Genomic DNA, 19,710 nt, shown 5'->3' with positions numbered 1-19,710 from the left:
TACTGAGAAATTCTAATTTGCCTGCATTTATCATTTTCTATTTTTAGAAATTAAGATAGGAAAAATACATAGTATTTATTTACAAAAGATACATTTTATTAAAAAGTCAAGTCATGTATCCTAAAATTTACTGTAAAACTTAATTACAATCAATATTATGAGATGGGATATCAAAGTGGATTTTACATATTATACCTCTTGCTCTCTATCTTCTAAAAGTAGAAGAAAGCACTTGACTATTTTCCCTTAAATCCTTCCTCTGCCCAAACCCTGTCACTCACTCACACACACGCTAAAGTGCATTTTTCAAATATCACTAAATATTGTCTGCATGGAAGAATTTAAACAAAAATGTTTTTACCCTACAGATTAGGGCAACTGTAGGTGAGTGCTATAATATGGAAATGATGAATTTCCCATTTGAATCCTCCAGGTAACTTGCATTTGTCATGACTTCATTTTTAATTCTACAAGAAGGGGACCTGGAATTTAGAGTTTAACCTTATCATCACCTCTAACAGTAACAACCCACATCATCATCAGTTAGTCACTCATGAGCCACGTTTTTCCCAGTGACTAATCTACTACTTTGTACATTTAATGCCGAGACCATAATGATCTGCCGATTCTAAACTCAAAACCAAATCATTTATAGAGTGAATGGAACTTTAGAGTAGAGCTTTGATGGGGGAGAGATTTAAATTTTTTCATTATTAGAGTGACATTATTGATGGTGGGATGAAAGGGATTGTGGTAAGGCGTGCCTGTTAAGTGCGAGGAACAAGTCTACTTAATGTGGTGTGCATACATTATCCCCTTTCATCTTCATAGCAACCTTTAGGAGATAGATATTCTTATTACAGAGGTGGGGAAACCAAAGCTCGCAGAAGTTAAATAACCATTCCAAGGTCACAGGTAATAAATCTGATTCTAAAATCCAAGTTCTTTCCACTTTGCCGCACTGCTTCTAATCAGTAAGAATAGCCAGCATTTTTTAACACGTGCTGAGAACTATGCCAAGATCAAATATATTACTTTATTTGCCAGTTCTTATTAACTGAAGTTTAGAGTGTCTAATAAGTTTGCCCAAGATTGCCATCTAATAAGTGACAAATCACTTTTACATCTAGGTCCACTTGAACCTTGTACCTAACCACTGTGCTGTCATGCTCTCCCACGCTACACTGAAAATATGTTAGATGGGAGCTCACAAAACCAAACCTTGCAGAATCCTCGTTGGACATTCTCCTATGTTTCTTTGGTGCTTCTGTTCTCACAAAATCATTTTCTTCCATTTTCAGTCTATCTCCTAGTTCTATAAGTACATCAATAACCCATGCCCTAACTTGCTTACAGCTAATCTTTTCAACTTTAAAGACATCTAGTATAGGCCAAAAATTGATTTTATGAAAATATTTACAGGAAAAAAGTTGTTTGAAATTTTGAAGATCATCAAATTGATTTGATTAAATCAATGATGGCATTCTCCATGACCCAAAGACATTCATCAAAACACTGTAACATTTTTACTGAGTCTGCTTACCTTTGATATCACGTGGTAATTCTTCCCTATTTCATTTAAATGACAAAAATAATTATATAACACCAAGTTTGTAAAATAACAGTTTTTTATTTATTTAAAACATTTTTTGTGCAACTTACTAGTGCATTACTCTTTTTCTTTATTTTGCCAAATCATATTGGTTCAATTGGCCAATCTTCTTTCCTCATAAATAATAATGACTATTCTACTATGATAACAGAGGGATTTATTAATTAGAAAGTTTATTTAAAAATGAAAAATGAAAATAAGTGATTGGCATGAAGTTATGAGAAGATCATAATTCTGAAAGCACTGACTAAAATATTAAATCTGGGATTGGGTTAATTCTGTAATTCCTTGGGTCTATAGATATTATTCACTACATCATAATTACATAATGGCACCTCTGAGGTCACTAAAACCTAGGCTCTAACAGTTTGACTATACAAACACCTTTCTGCTTTAAGATAATGTGGTAAGTTTCCACTTTGCCACTGCATTAATGTGGATATGGCCAATTAATTTTAGCTGGCAGCAGAGTTCAAGCATGGAGATTAGGGATTGGGTCTACTCCAGCTTGAGTAGACTTCTTTGGCTCTTGGTAGCAAAAGTTTCTGGAGCCTCCTTGGCTCCAGAGCAGACTGTTTCGTCAAATTAAGGAAACTGTACTGTCTCTGCGCTATATCATTTTATCAAAAAGGTTAACTTTTAAAGCAAGTTCTTAGTTTGGTGTCAGTGGGACAGTGACCACTAATGTAAGCAAACTTGATGACTGGTTGATCCTACCTCCTTGATATCTTTTGTCTTCTTTCTTCTGCCTCCAATCCATCCTTTAGTGAACCGTCCAAGAGAATTTTCTAAAATTTAGAGCTCAGTCTGTCTATTCCCTTAAAAGCCCTCAGTGATCCCCAGAACTTAACCTAGTATTCCAGCCCCAGCTGGGAACTAGCCTGCCTAACTTACTTCCTATCACTCTCACCCTCATGCCAACAATGCAGAGTACTTGCAATGACTCAAATATGTCAAATATTTCATGCCTTTGTACCCATGCTGCTCCAGAACTCCCTTTACCCCTTTCTTCATTCTGCTAACTCTTACAACCATTTGCAACTTAGATTACCTCCTTAAGGAGGCTCTTCCTGACCTGCAGCCAGATAAAGATTCAGCTCCTCCATGTTTCCATATTACTCCATCTGGGCCTCTATCAGAGCTCTGTGACCAGGTGTTTTCTTTCAGAAGGTCCCATCTCTTGTAATCTCAGTGAGAGCAGAAGTAGTGTCTTATGGGAATTAATATTTTTCTATGCCTAGCACAGGGTTTGATGCCTATAGGCTCTCAATAAAAATTTATTGATTAGTAAAATAAATAAGTAGATAAAGTCAATTAACCAGTTATAGCATGGAGATGAGGATGATATAATCACCAATAGGCAGGGGAGTTACTTCAAAGTACATTTTCATACTTCCTGTGTCTTCCTAAGTCCCCAACCCCACTCCCTAGAGAGCTAGTAAGATAGATAGAACAAGAACATAGTCCTTGGGTTCTGAGATACAACTTTGGTCTGTACAGATACAACTATCTCCTAGTAAAATAAAAGCCAAGATCTTGTCCTCATCGTTCAGTACTGCAACATCAATTGTGCCTCTACTTCAACACAGCAACCTTACTTAGTTATTTTCTTTTCTAATCCTTCCCTCTTGCCAAAGCTACCATCTAGACCAGTGAAGATGGACCTTTTTTAGGGCTAGAGAAGTTCACATGGGCAGAAATCCACCAACTTTTGCACCCAACATTAGGAGGATCACAGACGCTGTGCCCATTCACTGACACTGAGTTAAAATATTCTACACTAGGTCCTCTCCAGACATATCTCCCAGCCACTCCCTCTATCCCCAAAATGCAGAATTCCTCCAAACTCCTGGAATTGTGATATGTGTCATAGCCTTTAGTCATTTTATTTTTTTATACCCAGGAACAAGCATACAACATGCACCTATATTAGTTAAGTGCATGAAAGAGTCCTCTGCAAGCTGTCTCCTGCCCTCGCCATTCTTTAGAAACTACCCTCAGTTAGGGAATAAATGATCCCTCCCAAGTCATCTTCAGTGGCAGGACAGGACTCTGCTTTACCCAACGAAGCCGCTCAAGGGGTTGTCCCCTAATCCTTGAAATCCTCTGTCCTCTTGTTAGCATCGAGCTCATCGCCTTGCTGATGGCCCCTTCTCAGTCATCTTTGCTGGCACCTCTTTCTTCTCCACTCTTCATGACCTCCTTCCTTTGCTTTTTTCTCTCTAAACCTATTCTTGGAATCCTTTTTATACCCCCAAAATCCCCAATCTGTATTTCCAGACCTAGACCATAAACTTCCATCTAATTCTCTTCTCAGATGGTTTGTGGGTACCTCAAATTCTGTATGTCAAGAACTATACCCATCATTCCACCCAACCAGCTCACCCTCCATACCTTCCTATTCTGGTTAACATCAAATCCATCCAGTGTTTTCAATGTCACATTTGAATCTTACTTGGATTTGCCACTAATATTTCTATTGCCCATGTCCTAATCCTAGGTTACTACAACAGCCTCCTAAAACAAACAAAACAAAACACTTCAATACTTACCATAAAACAAGCACTACCCTAAATCTTTTCAATATTTTGTCTAGCTCAATTCCTACACTTTATGGGTCTGTCCACTTTACAACATGAAAATTGAGCTTTTGTCTCTCTAGAGATTAAATAATTTACTCAGACCACACTGTAAGTGGTAGTGTCACAACCTGAATCCAGAATGTCTAATGCTAGAGACAACTAAACCACACTGCCCCTCCAGCATCCTCCAGTTCCCCTTTCTTTTCTTCTTCAAAGTATCTCACACACCACTGCTACCAGAAAAATAGTCCTTTAATAGGTCACCATTTTATTAGTCTCCTGCTCAGGAAGGAAGGAGGGTTATTGAACATGTGTCATTGTATGAGTTTTCACTAAATACGTAGCACTAAACTGAACACTTTCTGAGATTTGTCAGACTCTCTTGAGTATTGAACTAAGCTCCATCAACTGTGAGCTCAGCAGTCCCTTGATTTCAGTATCATCTGCACCTTTACAGGGGACTTACTACCTTCACCAGCCCTAATTCTGGAGTCCTCTGCATCCAGGCCAGCCATCCATCCCTCCTGCAAGAGAGGGAATTCAGACACCATAAGTTCAGAGTGGCTTCTATTGCTTTTCAAATCCAGGCTCTTCTAAACCTTTTCACAACCATCTTACCCTAGTTAATCCTACTGATCACATATCCCAACACCAACCCAACTCCATGGTCTATTTTATATCATTCTACCTGGTGAAGTTTTGCTTCTATTGTCTATTCATAACCTTACTCTATATCTCACTTAGAAATGCTTTCATTATTATGCCTTTCCAAACAGGACTAATTTTAAAGGCTCATGTCAAATACTATTTCTTCCATAATTCCTTCCTTAACTATTCCAATCCTCTCCTTTCTCAGGATTCCTGTTGGACATACAGTCTGCTCCACACTGCTTATCTATCACTATTGTTATATTGTAAAATATTGCTTTTTATCTACATAATTATATGAGGCATCCCTATAACCAAGGGAGAGTATACCCCAAAGACAAACTCCAGTCCTCTCTAAGAAGTCAAAACCAACTTGTAATTCTTTAAGTGACATTGTCCATCTTGAAAATAAATTTGATATTTGATCCCCACCTGCCACCTTTTTATAACATAGTATATTAGGTGTATTAGGTTTGTCTAATGTGTATTAGGTTTGTGTATTAGGTTTATTAGCTTTGTGTATTATGTGTATTAGGTTTGTCTCCCCAACAGAACTATAAATTCCTAGAGGGTACAGATCATATCTCACACTTGTATGCCCTGTATCATCTATAATAGTTCTATCATGCAAATAATGACACTCAGTAAAAACTCCTTTATTAACTCACTGATAATTTCCAAATTCAGGGGCTCAAAATGCAAGTGTTGATTTTTCTGATATGTTAATATGGGACCAAGGTAAGTGAGTGATGCTAATGCCAGGAAATCATTTCCCTCATTTTGTTCACGTAAAATAAGCAATGCTTTTCCCACCACTTTCAAAATATATTACTAAAGTTTTTTGTGTTAGCAGCACATTTTAAATGCTAGAATTTAAAAAAAACACTCTTGAAAGGATTAAACATATGAAACAATACCTAGAAGGTCAACAGTAGCTAAGATGCAAGCACTTCTACATCCAAAGTCTCACAGTGACTTAAATCATTCACGGTTACTGTAGTATTTGCTGGGTCAGTCTTCAACACTGTGTTTCTATTTGAACAGAACTGTTTACTTTCCTAACCTCACTTTCTGGTATTGTCATAAAGTAAAATTCCAACTTGTTCTGGTAAAAATTTTGGTACCAACTGTATGCTAACACGAAGCCTCTTGCTTCCTGTCCCAGTTGAAACCCATTTTCCACCACAAAGCTCTATGCACAAAGCTCAACATTCTGTCTGACAGACATCACTATGGCAGTATGTAACCACAGTTGTAGCAAAAATTAACAAGCTGATCACATTTGAGGGCATAGGCATGAAGGTTCAGATGCATCAAGATTGAGAACTGGGATACAGATACAATGTAGATTCAAAGTCATGATATGAAAAGGGATTCTGAAAAGTGTGACTTGATGAATCATTTATTATCCTCTAAGAGTTTATGTAAATGAAGTATTTTTCCATCCTACAGTGACCAAAAATGAAGAAGTAAAAATAATTATGGTGAAACACTACAGAATAGGTTTAGATGAAAAATATGAAGTAACAAAAAAGTGGTCTTTGAACGATCTGCAGATGATTGATGGAAAAGAAGCAGATACTGTAAGTGTTACATTTTGTAAGGGAGATGTGGAATCAATATGCTGGAGATCTTTATGTTCAATATCCTACTGCATATATTCTTGGTATGTACTAAGTTAAGATGATATTAAATTGTTCTTAAGTGGTACAGTGGCACTGGTATTTTTGTTCCACTTTTATGAGTTCAAATTTGAATTGTTTATTAATTTAAAAGCATCTTTCCCAAGGGCCTCTTAACAGGTTCAACATAATCTACCAGTCAGTCCTGAAAGTTTAGATGCCTTTTTTTTTTTTTCAAATATATGATACTTCCACTACCACTTTCTCCCTACCCCTACCCCAACCTCCTCCATAATTGTTAGGGATTCTTCCTCTTGTCTTCGTATTTCTCTGTCAGAAAAACCATGTTATCCTCCAGAAGGATCATATAACTCATGGAAATCCAACTGTCTTATAATTGAAAGACTGCACTTAACCACTAGACATTTGGTTTTCCCAGTCTACCCTTGAATTCTGCTGATGGGGACTCATCACCACATGGGGAAGTCCATTCCATTTCTGAATTGCCTGACTTTATATTTAAATGTCCTGCTTATGGTGAATCAAAATCTGTTTCACTATAATATCCACTTATCAGTCCTAGTTTTGCCATCGGAACAACCCAGAACAAATCAAACCCTCCTTTTACATAGCAGCTTTTATGATCTTTGAAGACAATTATAATGTTCCCACATGTTTTCTCTTTTCTAGGCTAAATATGCCCATCTCATTCTTTAAATAATTTTCATACAAAGATCAAATAAGATAATATGTAAGTCAGAACGGTGAAAACACTAGGAATGGTAGTATTGTTGGTTTTTCCCATGACATTGCTTCTAGACCCTTCACCAGACCATTTTCTCAGAATGTTTCAGTTTTTCTAGAATTAAATACAATTTTTTAAATAAGTGGTGTGACTCACTTGTAATTTCCTTAGATCTGAAGTCTTTATTTCATTAAAAACTTAGCTGAAACTGCAAGTCTTTTGTGCCTGAATTGTCATTTAACCTGATCTGTCATATCTTCTACTTATGGAGAATTAAATCTAAATAAAGGCCCTTGGTGATTTGGCCCCTTTATCTCTGGTCATTGTTGCCTTGACCTTTATACCTTCACAGTGCCTAACTACTAACTCTTAGGGCTTCAAATGCCCAAGCACGCCATCCTCTATCTCATTCCTGGATTTCCCATTGGGTAAAGTCCTCCTCATGTGTTTCCATCCTATCCACCTTGTGGATGTAAATTTGTTATAACCATAATCCTAAAAACTGTAGTCATTGGCTTACTTGGTCTCTGCTCTTGAAGGAATGCTCCTTAAAAACTGGGGCCATGACTTTTCATCTTTTATTATAACCTTCTACCTGGCAGGTATTAGTCACTCCGTAAATATTGTTGTTGGGTGAATTAGAACTTAATTTCATTTCTTCTTAATCCTACTAAATGCCATATTGTTAGTTTGGCCTATTGTTCCAACCTATCAAATCTTCTAATACCTTGATTTTTAAAATACTCACTATGGTATGATACAGATTTACTGAGTATAATATTTAGGATTTTATCCAAGTCAATGATTAAAAAATGATGAAGCAAGCGGGCATCAGTACATCCCTCTAGGTAACTGACAGGCTACCATTATTAGTACTACTACCTGCTACCACTCCTCCTTAGTCAACTATTACCAACTGCCTGGAATCATATAATCATCATAAAACCCCATGAATTAGATTCTATTATTACTCTCATTTTAAAAATGAGGAAGATGAGATTTAAAGAAATTAACTGACTTGTCCAAAATCACACAGTTATTAATTAGTGAGCTAGTCTTTATTCAGAACTCTATTAATCTGCCTTTTTTGGACTGATAATTTAACACCTCTATGAATTCATTCATTCATTCATTCATTTTCTCAGGACCTATGGTATATCAGGCCCTGCTAGGCTGTGAAGGTACATTAGATTATTAGACAGACATAAACACTAAATTCTGTCAGAAAATAAATTAATTATTTGGCACAAATATTTAAATTCTGTCCCTATGACCTTTGCTGAATTCAATATGTGCCATGGTCATTACCTCGACTTATTCCCTAGTAAATTCCTTTTTAAAATTTGGTGGATTTGGCATGATTTCTTGGTGAATGTGCACTGGCTTTCATTACCTTCTTTGTTAAGTACTCACATAACGTTTTTCTCACAATACATCTTATCTAAACATTCAACACTTAGAAAATGGTTAAATATGTTACTGCATATCCATATGGTGGAATATTATACAGCTATTAGAAATAATTTTTCCAAAAGAATGCTTTATAACACAATTGCCATTTAATGTTTTCTAAAAGGCACCCAAATTCAAAATATTATCTCAATTTTACACATTTAGTCTAAAATATTATTGAAAACTGAAATCTAATACAAAAAATACATGTATATACAAAAAAAGACTTTAACAATAATTATCTGTATGATGGGATTACAAATTTTTAAAATTATTATTTCTTCTTTATGCATTCCTATATTAACTAAAATTTCTATTTCTCATTGAATTTTACCAGAAATCAATGACAAGTTCATTAATATGCAGTTTCAAGAATGTATCATCCCCACCTTTTCCTTTCCTGGCTTTTAATTTCATCCTAATGTTGATTCTTTCCTTTTCATATCAAACAGAAGACAATTCTGTTTGATAGTGAACTAGACATAAAAGAGAAGTTGATTATTTCTATTTTTCTCATCACTTAGGAACTAAAATACTCAATTCCCAGATGAAAAACTGTAATATCAAAAGCGTAGTTCTTTTGAAGATTTCTTTTCCATGGACGAAGTAAAAATATCCTGGTTATCCTGGGAATTGCCACTTCTCCTCTCTCTTCTTGGAGTCGAATCCTTGGGAGTCAGCATTTATTATATTTTTCTCAATAGCAATGATGCAGTTTTAAATAAGGCAATTTCAAGCCAGGAAGCTGTCAACTTTGAAATGGAATGGAATTGAAACTGAAGTCAATTTATAAAAGAGACATCAAAATGAGTGGGGATTTAGAGACTGACGTGACACAACCAGAGACGGGCTGAGGTAGCAAAAAAATGGGGTGGAGCTGATTGAGATCTTAGTTCTTGACCTGGCTCTGCCAATAATAACATGTGTGGCCTGGACTTTACCCATCTGGAAACTATTATCTCATTACAAACAAGGGATCGCTAAACAATCTGTGAGGCATCCTCTTTTAGCTATAGGATGTCCGAAGGAAGGAAGGAAGGAGAAAGGAAGGAAAAACGAGAAAGAGAGAAAGGGAAGCAGGGAGGAAGGGAGGGTGAGCTGAAGAGAGAGAGGCAGGGAGGAAGGAAAGTAGGAAGGCAGGAAGAGAGAAAGAGTGAGGGAGAGAGCGAAAGGGAGGGAGGACAATTTGTATTCTATGTGCATGTTCAGGCTTCAATTACTAGGTTACTAATAATTAAGAAAAGATCAACCCTCTCCAAGTATTTCAAAGTCGTGAAGGATATTTTCTACATGATAAGGAGCAAATGTTTCGGAGAGAAACCTCCATAAAAAGCATGATTAGTATCTGGTAATGGAATGGATGTGATTTCCTTTTATTGAGGTTCTCTGCAGAATTGCCTTTCAAGCTGCAATTATACCAGCGAGAAAAAACTTGTGAGGTATAGCTAGGAGAATGCTGCATTTAAAATCATGTTTTTCATTCTGTACAGGGACCAGGGATTGAACCTGAACTTCGTATGTGGAAAGCCAGCACTCAACCACTGAGCTATATCTGTTTCCCTGTGCATTCTTCTAAAAGCACTGTTTTGCTTTTCAAAAACTTTTAATGAACTAAGCAAGGTGGCGTTAACACCTGTATCACAACCTTTGGGGACAGATTTGAGAAAAGGAACTATTATTTATTAAGCTCCTTACTAAGCAGTTTATATGAGTAATCTCATGTTTTCAGCAACCTTGTTTAAATTGAGAAAAGTGAGGGTCAAATCAGATAATTGTTTCCCTCATCATTAGATGGGGAGTCAAAATGGTTGACTAACTTCAAAACCCATGTTATTTTCCTGCCTCCTGCAAGAATGTTTCTGTTTAAAAAAGAAATTGCAAATATATAACTTGTTTGTGTATTAAGTTTACATAACATGCGTTAACAAACTTTTAATACTCTGGTTTGGTTTCGTGCCTTTTTGTCCTTTAGGGCAATACTTACCTCTGCTTTTCTTTTCATGGGTTTACTTCACATCAGTTCAACATACATTTGGCATATTTGTTAAGAACTTAGTAGTTGTCATGGAGATGCACTAGGGTCACAAAGATAAATAATGCGAAATCTCTGCCCTCAAGGAGAATTAAAAGTTGGGCAGATAATGAGTGTGAAAGCATTTTGTAAACTGAAAAGCACTTTATAAATGTAAGAAATTTTTAAAATATATTTTTATTACAGAAGTTGTGAACTTACAAAACAGTCATGCACATGTGTGGAATTCCCATACACGACCCCTTCACCAACACACCCTACCGTTGTGGAACGTTTGTTATAGATTACAAGATAATATCATCAGACTACTACCATTAACTATAGTCCATAGTGTACATTTGGCATATTTTCCCCATACCCCCCTATTGATAACATAGTACATCTTTGGCATTGATACAAGAATATTGCAGTACTGCTGTTAACTATAGTCCATATGTTACATTAATTGTATTTTTCCCCATACTTCTCCACATTCCCACTACCCTGCAATAGTGACATGCGTCCATTCTAGTTCACAGAAGAACATTCTTGCACTTGTACTATTAACCACAATTCTCTAAGGCATTGTTTTTAATGCTATTAATAACAGTAATGATTATTGTTCTTTTAACATATAAGGCCTAAATCAGGATTGATTGCTTTTTTTTTTTTCATTAAACATCCCCACTAGAAATGTAGCAAGAGCTTTGAGTAATCCAATAAGAGACAGTCCAGTAATTTGTCAATTTCAGTCAAATGATTTAAAGGTAATTTCTTGCTATTTAATTCAAAGTCAGCATAGTGTCTCTGTCCTATGCCAAGGGCTAATTAGCCATCCTATATTTTCCCCATCTACCTTTGAAAAAGCACAAGAAACCAACCTTCTAATAGAGAAAGGAAGAAGCCTTTTCTCCCCCACAGAAATCTGTATTGTTTATTTTCTCTTTCCATTTCTACCTATTCTCTCAAATTCACTACATTGGGGAAGACTTGATAACTACACATTACAATGCGTGTTTCATTTGCACAACTGAAAACGCACAAATGCTTCAAAAATAACCTTGCTTATTGTTGTTTTTTAAGAGGTAATTATATTTGAAGCAGGTAGCTTCAGAAAGCTCATTTGTAGGTTTTAGAAATATGTTTCATACTGATACTTTTATGATCAATAAGCATATAAAAGAGAATATGAGAGGATCTAGAAATTTAGCTACTTCCTTTGCTGTAAACTAAATCATGTTTCTCTTTCTCTTTCAGGACAATCCATTTTTTGATCTGCACTTTAAGAAAGTGTACAGTTTGGAAGCATATAGTTGTGCTTCAAAATATGCCTTTGCTCGAACTGTAAATAAGCTGAATCATGCATATCTTAAGAAGGACTTACAGATCGTGAACTTTGATTCTACTTACATTAACGATGATTCGATTTGGTCCTCCAACAACAAGGATTGCTTGGTCCTTATGAGAATATGCTTTTATGCCTTCAATCTTGTGTGCTTGTCCCTGTGTCCCCTGCCACTCTGAAGATGTATGTCATGTTCCTTCATCAGTTTGCTATGAAAATGTTTCTCAAAAAAAATATTGATAGTCATGTTTTGCTTTTTCCCTCCATCAGTAATTATTGTTTATATGAAAATAAAGTGCTGCTTTGTGAATTGCAGTGAAATGTGATTTAATGCAATCATTCAACATTTTGGACTTTTTTCCTATGTGTTTTCTTCTAAGTCTACTAGAAGAAAACATGGGTGAATTATTTATAAACTAAGGTTGGGGCAAACTTCCCTAGTTATGAATCGAAATCAGAAACAATAGAAGAAAAAAGTATTATATTGATTACATAAAAATAAAAGGCCTTTTCATGAAAATAATTAGTGGGAAACTGTAAAAGATTGCAACATATAGCAAAGTGCAATATCCTTCATATAGAAAGTACTCTTAAAGTTGAGAGGGGGAAAAAAAGACCAACAACTCAATTTTGCTGAAAAATTGGCAAAAAAGACATTAAAGAAATGAAAAAACATTGTGAATGACCCATAAACAAAAAATATATACAAGATTGCCCATAATAAGAGAAATGCAAATTAAATCAACAGCATGATTCCATTTCTCAACCATTGGATTGGCAAAAATAAAAAAAATTGACAACATTCCATTGGTTAGACTTCCATTCATTGCTATTGGGAATGCAAAATGGTATAAATCCTATAGGAGAGACATTTGGCAATATCTCACAACATAACATTAAGATTTATCCTTTGACCCAGTAATTTTACTTCTAGAATTCTATCTCAAAGATACATTAGCAAAATAAATAAATAAATACACATTAGCAAACATGCATAGTGACAAATGCACAAGACTATTCATCATGGTATTTTTTCCCAAGGGCAAAATATTAAAAAGAACCCAAAGGTTGATTACTAGAAGACTAACTGAATAAACTGTGGTATTTACACACAATATAGTATCATGCAGCAGTAAAAAGGAATGAGACCCAATAGATAGAACTGCACACCTATTAGAATGCTAGTATTTCTTAAACAGACAAGGAAAGTGCTGGCCAGGTTGTAGAGCAACTGAAATTCCCATAAATTGCTGGTGAAAATGCAAAATGATACAGTACTTTGAAAAGCAGTGTGGCAGTTTGATATAATTTATGAATTCCAAAAAGAGACATAGATTACATTTGTAAACTGGTCTGTTTCTCTGGGCATGATATCCTTTGATTGTTTAATTCAAAGGCTTTATGTTTACTCGATTAAATAAAAAATTAGGGCTTTGATTCGACCACATCATTAGGGTGAGTCAGGGTTGTGTCCCCACCCCCTTGGTGGGCTGTATAAACAGACACTCACACAGAAGTAGACACACGGAGAAAATACTCAGAGGAACAGAGAGAGCTCCTTAGACAGGAAGAGGAGAGACCTTGTCAGCTTTGATGCTGCAGCTGAGGGAAGAGAAATGAGCCATTCATCTGATAATTTACAGGTGACTTTGTGAAGAGACCAGAGCAGCTAAGCCTCGAAAGAAATGAGCCCTTCAGCCTCAAGAAGCTTGGCCCTTGGAGCCTTAAGAGGAAGAGGAAAGCTGAACCCTTGCAGACATGGCCCACCATCTTGTTTCAACACGTGGCAACAGATTTTGGTGAGGAAGTACCTCTTATGGTATCTTGAGTGGGACTCTTTAGGGTCTTGTAACTGTAAGCTTCTACCCCAAATAAATATCCTCCATAAGAGCCAACAGATTTCTGGTACTTTGCATCAACACTTCTTTGGTTGACTAATATAAACAGTTCAGTCGTTTTTAAATATAGTTTAAAATAAACTTACTATGGTGTGCTCTCCAGAAAAACAAAAACAAAAAAACAAAAAACTGCTAAGCAAGGAAAGCCAAGTGCAGAACAATGTTAACGCATACTACCTTTTGTGTAAGAAAGAGGGGAAATATGTTTGCTTATATTTTCAAAAGGTTCAAAAAGACAAACTGAAACTGAATATTTGTCTGTAGGAGGAGATAAAGAACAGGGTGGAGAGAATTGAATTAGAAGTGAGATTTCTGTGAATGCTCCTTGTTATAGAGCTTTTACTCTAGTACCATCTAAACGTTTTAATTGTGATTAAAAACTTAAATAAAAAAGGATGAAAATCTCTAAAAATTGAAAACAGAAACAAATGAACCCAGTTGCATATCAAGTTAGGGGCATAACTACCCAGAGAAAATAATTACTTCAAGAGACTATAAAACATAGCATATTGACTTTATATTCCTAGTAGGATATGTCATCTAAGGCAAAAGAAACTGGAAAGAAATCTAAAACCATATTCAGAATTATCATTGTTACTAGTAGTATTAGCAGTGTTATTTTGAAGCTATTACAGGAATATTGTAAGACAATGAATATGCCATCATGTTAATATCATTAAGTCTAGATTGTAACCAGAAGAGAGAGAACATACATGTATAAATAAAAGAAGTTAAAACTCTAATACTAAATTTGAACTAGAAATATTAGTATAAACTGATAAGTATAAATTCCTCTGTTTAAAAAAAAAAAAAGCATCCATTTCCTACATTTGTTCCTGAGACCTTGAAGCGAAGATATTCACTCTTAGCAAGCAGAGATGGTCTCAAAATACCATTTTCCACTGAAAGGAATGAGAATTGCTTGAAGACATTGCTGATCCCAGCTCCAGAGCAGAAAATACACAAGATCAACGTGAGACATGTTGATGGACCTGGAAGCAAAAAAACTGTCAAAATCTACTGGGGGACCCAGGAGCTAACTTGAAGTAATCCTCACTGATCTAAGATGTGAGGAGTTGAGCATCACAAAGAAAATCGCTATGTTAGAATGAAATATATCAAATACATGTAAGCTCATTACTCTCATAAAAACCCTTTTAAAAATCTCATTTGTCACCACTGAAGCCTCTGAAAATTGATAAAGAAATGATTCAAGCATTTGTCCTGCCTTTCTTGTGTGAACTACGTTTCAGGTAATATGATGAGGGAAGGTTTCAAAGAACAAGTCCAACTAGCAAATGCAGTAGGAATGATAGAACTAGAAAAATTACCATTTTACAGTCCTTAGTGAAATAATGGATTTAGGAAACAATTGTCAATGAGTGCTAGAACTATTAGGTGAAAATTTTTGGAGAACTTTATAATGCAGAGACCAGGTTGACACCACCTGAACCCAAGATCAATCTTAGCATCCCTAAAAGTAGGTCCTTATGTTCTCATGATATTGGGACAATAAGTACTCAACACACCAATGGAGGATTCTTACCTAAAAATTGAACTTGAATCTAATCACACCTCTAGGGCTAGCTATTGATTTTCAGGAAAATGACACCTTGTGGAAGCAATTGGTCCAATACAGAACATATGAAATTCTACAAGACCAAAGACTCAGTTTTTCTAACAAACAAATAAAATGGGGAGCTGGGTGGGGGTGAGGGAGTGGTAGCATTATTGTAGATAAAAGATTTAAGAAATATAACAAGCAAATATAACATGTGGGCCTCGTTTAGACCCTGGTTTTGAACATATCAAGGAAATCTGAATTTAAAGGGTATTAAACAGTGTGGCAGTTTGAGATTATTTTATGAATCCCAAAAAGAGAAAGATTATGCTATTAATCTATTCCTATCGATGTGATATCATTTGATTACATTAAATTTGCATTAAATTTGAGGATCCTCTGACTGGATTACTTGATAAATCACTTTAGGGTTTTTGGTTAGACTACATGAGTGAGAGGGGACTCAGGTTGAGTCTCTGCACCCTTTGCTGGGTCTGCTATAAAAAGAAACACAGACACAGGAAAAGGAGGCCACCGTGTTTGATCCTACCATGTGAGAAAGAAGACTAGAGGATCACTTAAGCAGGAAGCCCCAAGAGGCTGGGCCCACGGAAGAGTTGGAAGAGCTCAAGAGGAGGCAGGCCCTGCTACATGCCTGATAGCTTACAGCTGAATTCTAAAGAAAGCAGAACAGCTGAGACTGATAAAGAGGCTCAGAAAGAGACAAGCCCTATGCCTGGTTGTCCTCAACTGAGTTCAAACCTCAGCAGAGATTGGTGACCATTTTGCTTCAACACGTGGCAGCTGACTTCAGAGAGAAAGCGCCTCTGGTGGTGCCTCTGTTTTGACTTTTCACTGCCTCGGAACTGTAAACTTTTACCCCAAATAAATCTCCTTTATAAAAGCCAACCCATTTCTGGTACTTTGCATTGGCAGCCCTTCGACAAACTAAAGCAAATAGTATTAAGAAATAATGGCTAATTGTGTTAAGTGGGATAAAATCATTGGGGTATTTTTTTTTTTAAGTCTTTAAAAATTAAATAAGATAGTTGCTGGTGAGATGGCATGGAGTCTTAGGTTTGTTTTAAAATACTCCTTGATGAAAAAAGGGGGAAGGGCAGTTAAAAGTAGGATTGGCAAAATATTAATGACTGTGGAAACTGGGTGGCAATCCAGTTTATTATACCCGTCTCTCCACATTAGTGTGTGTGTGAAATTTTTCATAATGAAAAGTTTAAAAATACCTTAAATCTATCATTCTGAAATAAAGATTGAAAATCATTTCGAAATAAAAGGGCTTCTTGAGAAGGGCTGGAGCAGAGGAAATATAAGATAAGCCCAGAACATCTTGTGGTGCCGGAGGATAAGAAAATGTTAAAAAATAGAAAGATATAACCTGTCAAAAAGATAGAGGAAACAACCTGAAATAGCTCCCAAATTGCCAGTGCTTAAACAATTTGAGCAATAAAATAAAAAATGATAGTACTGGATAATAACCCAAAAGAATAAAGTAAATATCCCTGAGTCCATATTGATAGAGTAAATACTTGAATAAATGAATGAATGAATAAAAAAATAGGGGAGAAGGGACTACTCCTCCTTACAATAGAATTATAAATAATAAATGTAGAAGGAATAAAGAAAAATAATAAATGATTGAGAAAATGAGGAAAATAGAAAATCAATATTAAAACAACACAATTACAACCACAGTAGGCAAGATAAGAAATGAATTCTAAAATTAGTGGGCGAAAGTTAAGGAGAAACAGGATATTTGCATAGCCTCAAAGTGCTCCTCCCCCACAATGCGTGTTGACTAAAGGGGGGGAAACTTTATAGCAGTAGACACCTGGTAGACACCACCTCAACCAGGGAGTCAAGGTTATCATCATCAGTAATGGAATATATAAATGTAGTAAGCCACTGCTATGACGTGCTGAGAAATGCACACCATCTCTGTGGTGTTCTTTCCCCCAAATTCATATCCTTAGAGAAACCAGGAGAAAACATCAGACATACCAAAATTGAGACACGTTCTGCAAGTCCCGCTCTTTAAAGGTGTCAGGGTCATGGAAAATAAAGAAAGACTGGAGGACCATTTCAGATGAGAGAAGACTTAAGGAGATATGACAACTAAATGCAATGTGGGATCCTGGGTGTGATCCTAGGACATTGGTGGCAAAGCTGGTGAAATCTGAATTAAGGTCTGTAATTTAGTTAGTTATACTGTACCAAGGCTGCTTTCCTAATTTTGATAATTTGGGGAAGCTGGCCTAGGGGTGGGCAGAAGTTCTCTGTACTAGCTATGAGCTTTGCAATTACTCAAAAGAAAATGTTTTTTAAAAATACCTACTCAAGTAGATTTCTCATGAGGTTTCTAAAAGATAGAGGCCTATATTTGCAGACAGCATGAAAATGTGGAAGAAAGGAGTTAGTTGAGTCTCAGTCTTTGGAACCAAGTAACGTAGTTATTTAGTTGTGTAACTACGTTGAAAATTGTTCCTGTTAAGACTTAACAAGAAGGGCAATAAGTAAAACATCCTTTTCTCGAAGCAGGCACTACAAATGATGATATATCATGTGTCATGCCTTGCATTGCCCTCTCCAACTTATTAAAACCTATACCTATCTGTTTGCTTCTTTGGTAAAAAGTTCAGTTTGTGGTTAATAAAATAACCACTTCCTATATCAAAGTGATGTCTTTATAGAGAAAATAGAGATGGTATCTTATTCACCTTTGGATTATACACAGGAGGCACTCAACTTACATGTATTTATTTTTTTGACAAGCAATCCTTATAAAGGATATCTGATTTTTTAAGTAGTTGTTGAAAACCTGATCACATTAGCATTTTCCCTTCTCTTTCCTTTCTCCCTTCTTTGCCTTTTGTGTCCTTTTCCCCCTACTCTTTTTAAGTTTAATATTTCTGAGCTAAAATGTCTTCATTTCTCTATACTCTTTCCTCATATATTTTTTCTTTCACTCCTTTTTTCTCTTAGCCTCTAGAGTAGTTTGAAACTCCTCAGGCATAAGAGCCAGGACCAAAAGAGTTACCCACAGGCATTCAGGTATATGCCACACAACATCACAACTAAGGAGAATTATTCCAATAATAGATATAAATTAATCTAGATGAGACGTACAGATGAGCACAACAAATTCAGGCCACCCAGCTAATTCTGGAGCAATGAAAGAGTGCTCCCTCTTTCCTAAACCCTTACAAGTACTCATGGAAAATACCTATGAGCATTCTTCCTGGTATACACCCTAGCAATTGTGTACTTCCTCTCTTGACCACATTCTGAGCATCTGCTTGTATCAGCCCACTGTTTTCACAATAGTGCTGCATAACAAGCAACCATAAAATCCAAGTGACTTAAAATAGACCTGCATTTAGTTTTTGCTAGTGCATCTGTAAATTGATTGGAATATGGCTGATCTAAGCTGAGCTATGCTGGGCTGGTCTCCAAGCTGCAGGCTGGGTCCAGGTTTGCTCTGCATCTCTCTTCCTCCTTGAACCTATGACTCACAAGGTTTGATCTTCTTATGGTCCAAGTCAGGAATAGTAAGGGAAAGTCCAGTTGTGCAAGCTCATTTCAAGCTTCTGTTCACTAACAACCCATTGGTCAAAACAAGTCATTAGGCCAAGTCTAAAGTCAAAGGGCAGGGAAGTTACTCCATCCACCGTGAAGTCATGGCAAGAACATGGATGTTTAACAGGAAAACACGGGAATAATAGAGATGGATAATTCAACCTAATAGATTCCACATATTGCTTTACTTGCTCACCTACCAGTCTCAGAATTCAGAGTCCTACCTGACTTAGTCTCCTCACAAAGATGGGGTTGGGAGGATGACTAGCAGAAGGCATTCTCTCTACCTGGGCTCTGCAAGGGTTGTGATAAAGGGAACTGATGGACACTATGGCCCTTCTTTCCCACAACTGCTGAGAGCAGCTTATTGGTGATATTACAAGTTGTATAATAATATACTAGCTGAATTTTTTTTTTCTTTTAAAAAAGTAAAGCTCCAGTCAAATTCATACCAAGCTGTTGCCTGGACAAGTAAGTGGTAGCCCTAAGGGGTAGACACATCCAATGAGTATCAATTTTTATTTCAGAGTCCTTGAAGACAGAGTTAAAGCTAGTTCCTCCTTGGGTCCCTTATGCCTCATAGTACAGTGCCTGGCCCCAGTAGGTGTTTTATAAATATTAGTGTTGCTTGAAATAAGTT

General features: G+C 36.2%; 1 protein-coding gene across 2 annotated transcripts in view; it reads left to right on the top strand.

The window, feature by feature from the left end:
* The window catches only part of EXOC1L (exocyst complex component 1 like), a 36,574-nt gene extending 24,261 nt beyond the window's left edge, over nucleotides 1-12,313 (top strand). For both annotated transcript variants that reach the window (XM_071216511.1, XM_058298230.2), the window contains 2 exons: nucleotides 6,295-6,425; nucleotides 11,930-12,313. In XM_071216511.1, the coding sequence (XP_071072612.1) occupies nucleotides 6,324-6,425; nucleotides 11,930-12,196 (369 nt within the window). In that variant the 5' untranslated portion in view covers nucleotides 6,295-6,323 and the 3' untranslated portion in view covers nucleotides 12,197-12,313. The remainder of the gene's footprint in view (nucleotides 1-6,294; nucleotides 6,426-11,929) is intronic.
* The last annotated feature ends 7,397 nt before the right edge of the window (nucleotides 12,314-19,710 follow it).

This window comes from Dasypus novemcinctus, chromosome 1, assembly GCF_030445035.2.
Source record: "Dasypus novemcinctus isolate mDasNov1 chromosome 1, mDasNov1.1.hap2, whole genome shotgun sequence".
NCBI classification, from domain to species: Eukaryota; Metazoa; Chordata; class Mammalia; order Cingulata; family Dasypodidae; genus Dasypus; species Dasypus novemcinctus.
Note: the sequence above shows the minus strand (reverse complement) of the source record. Positions and strands in the feature narration are given on the sequence as shown.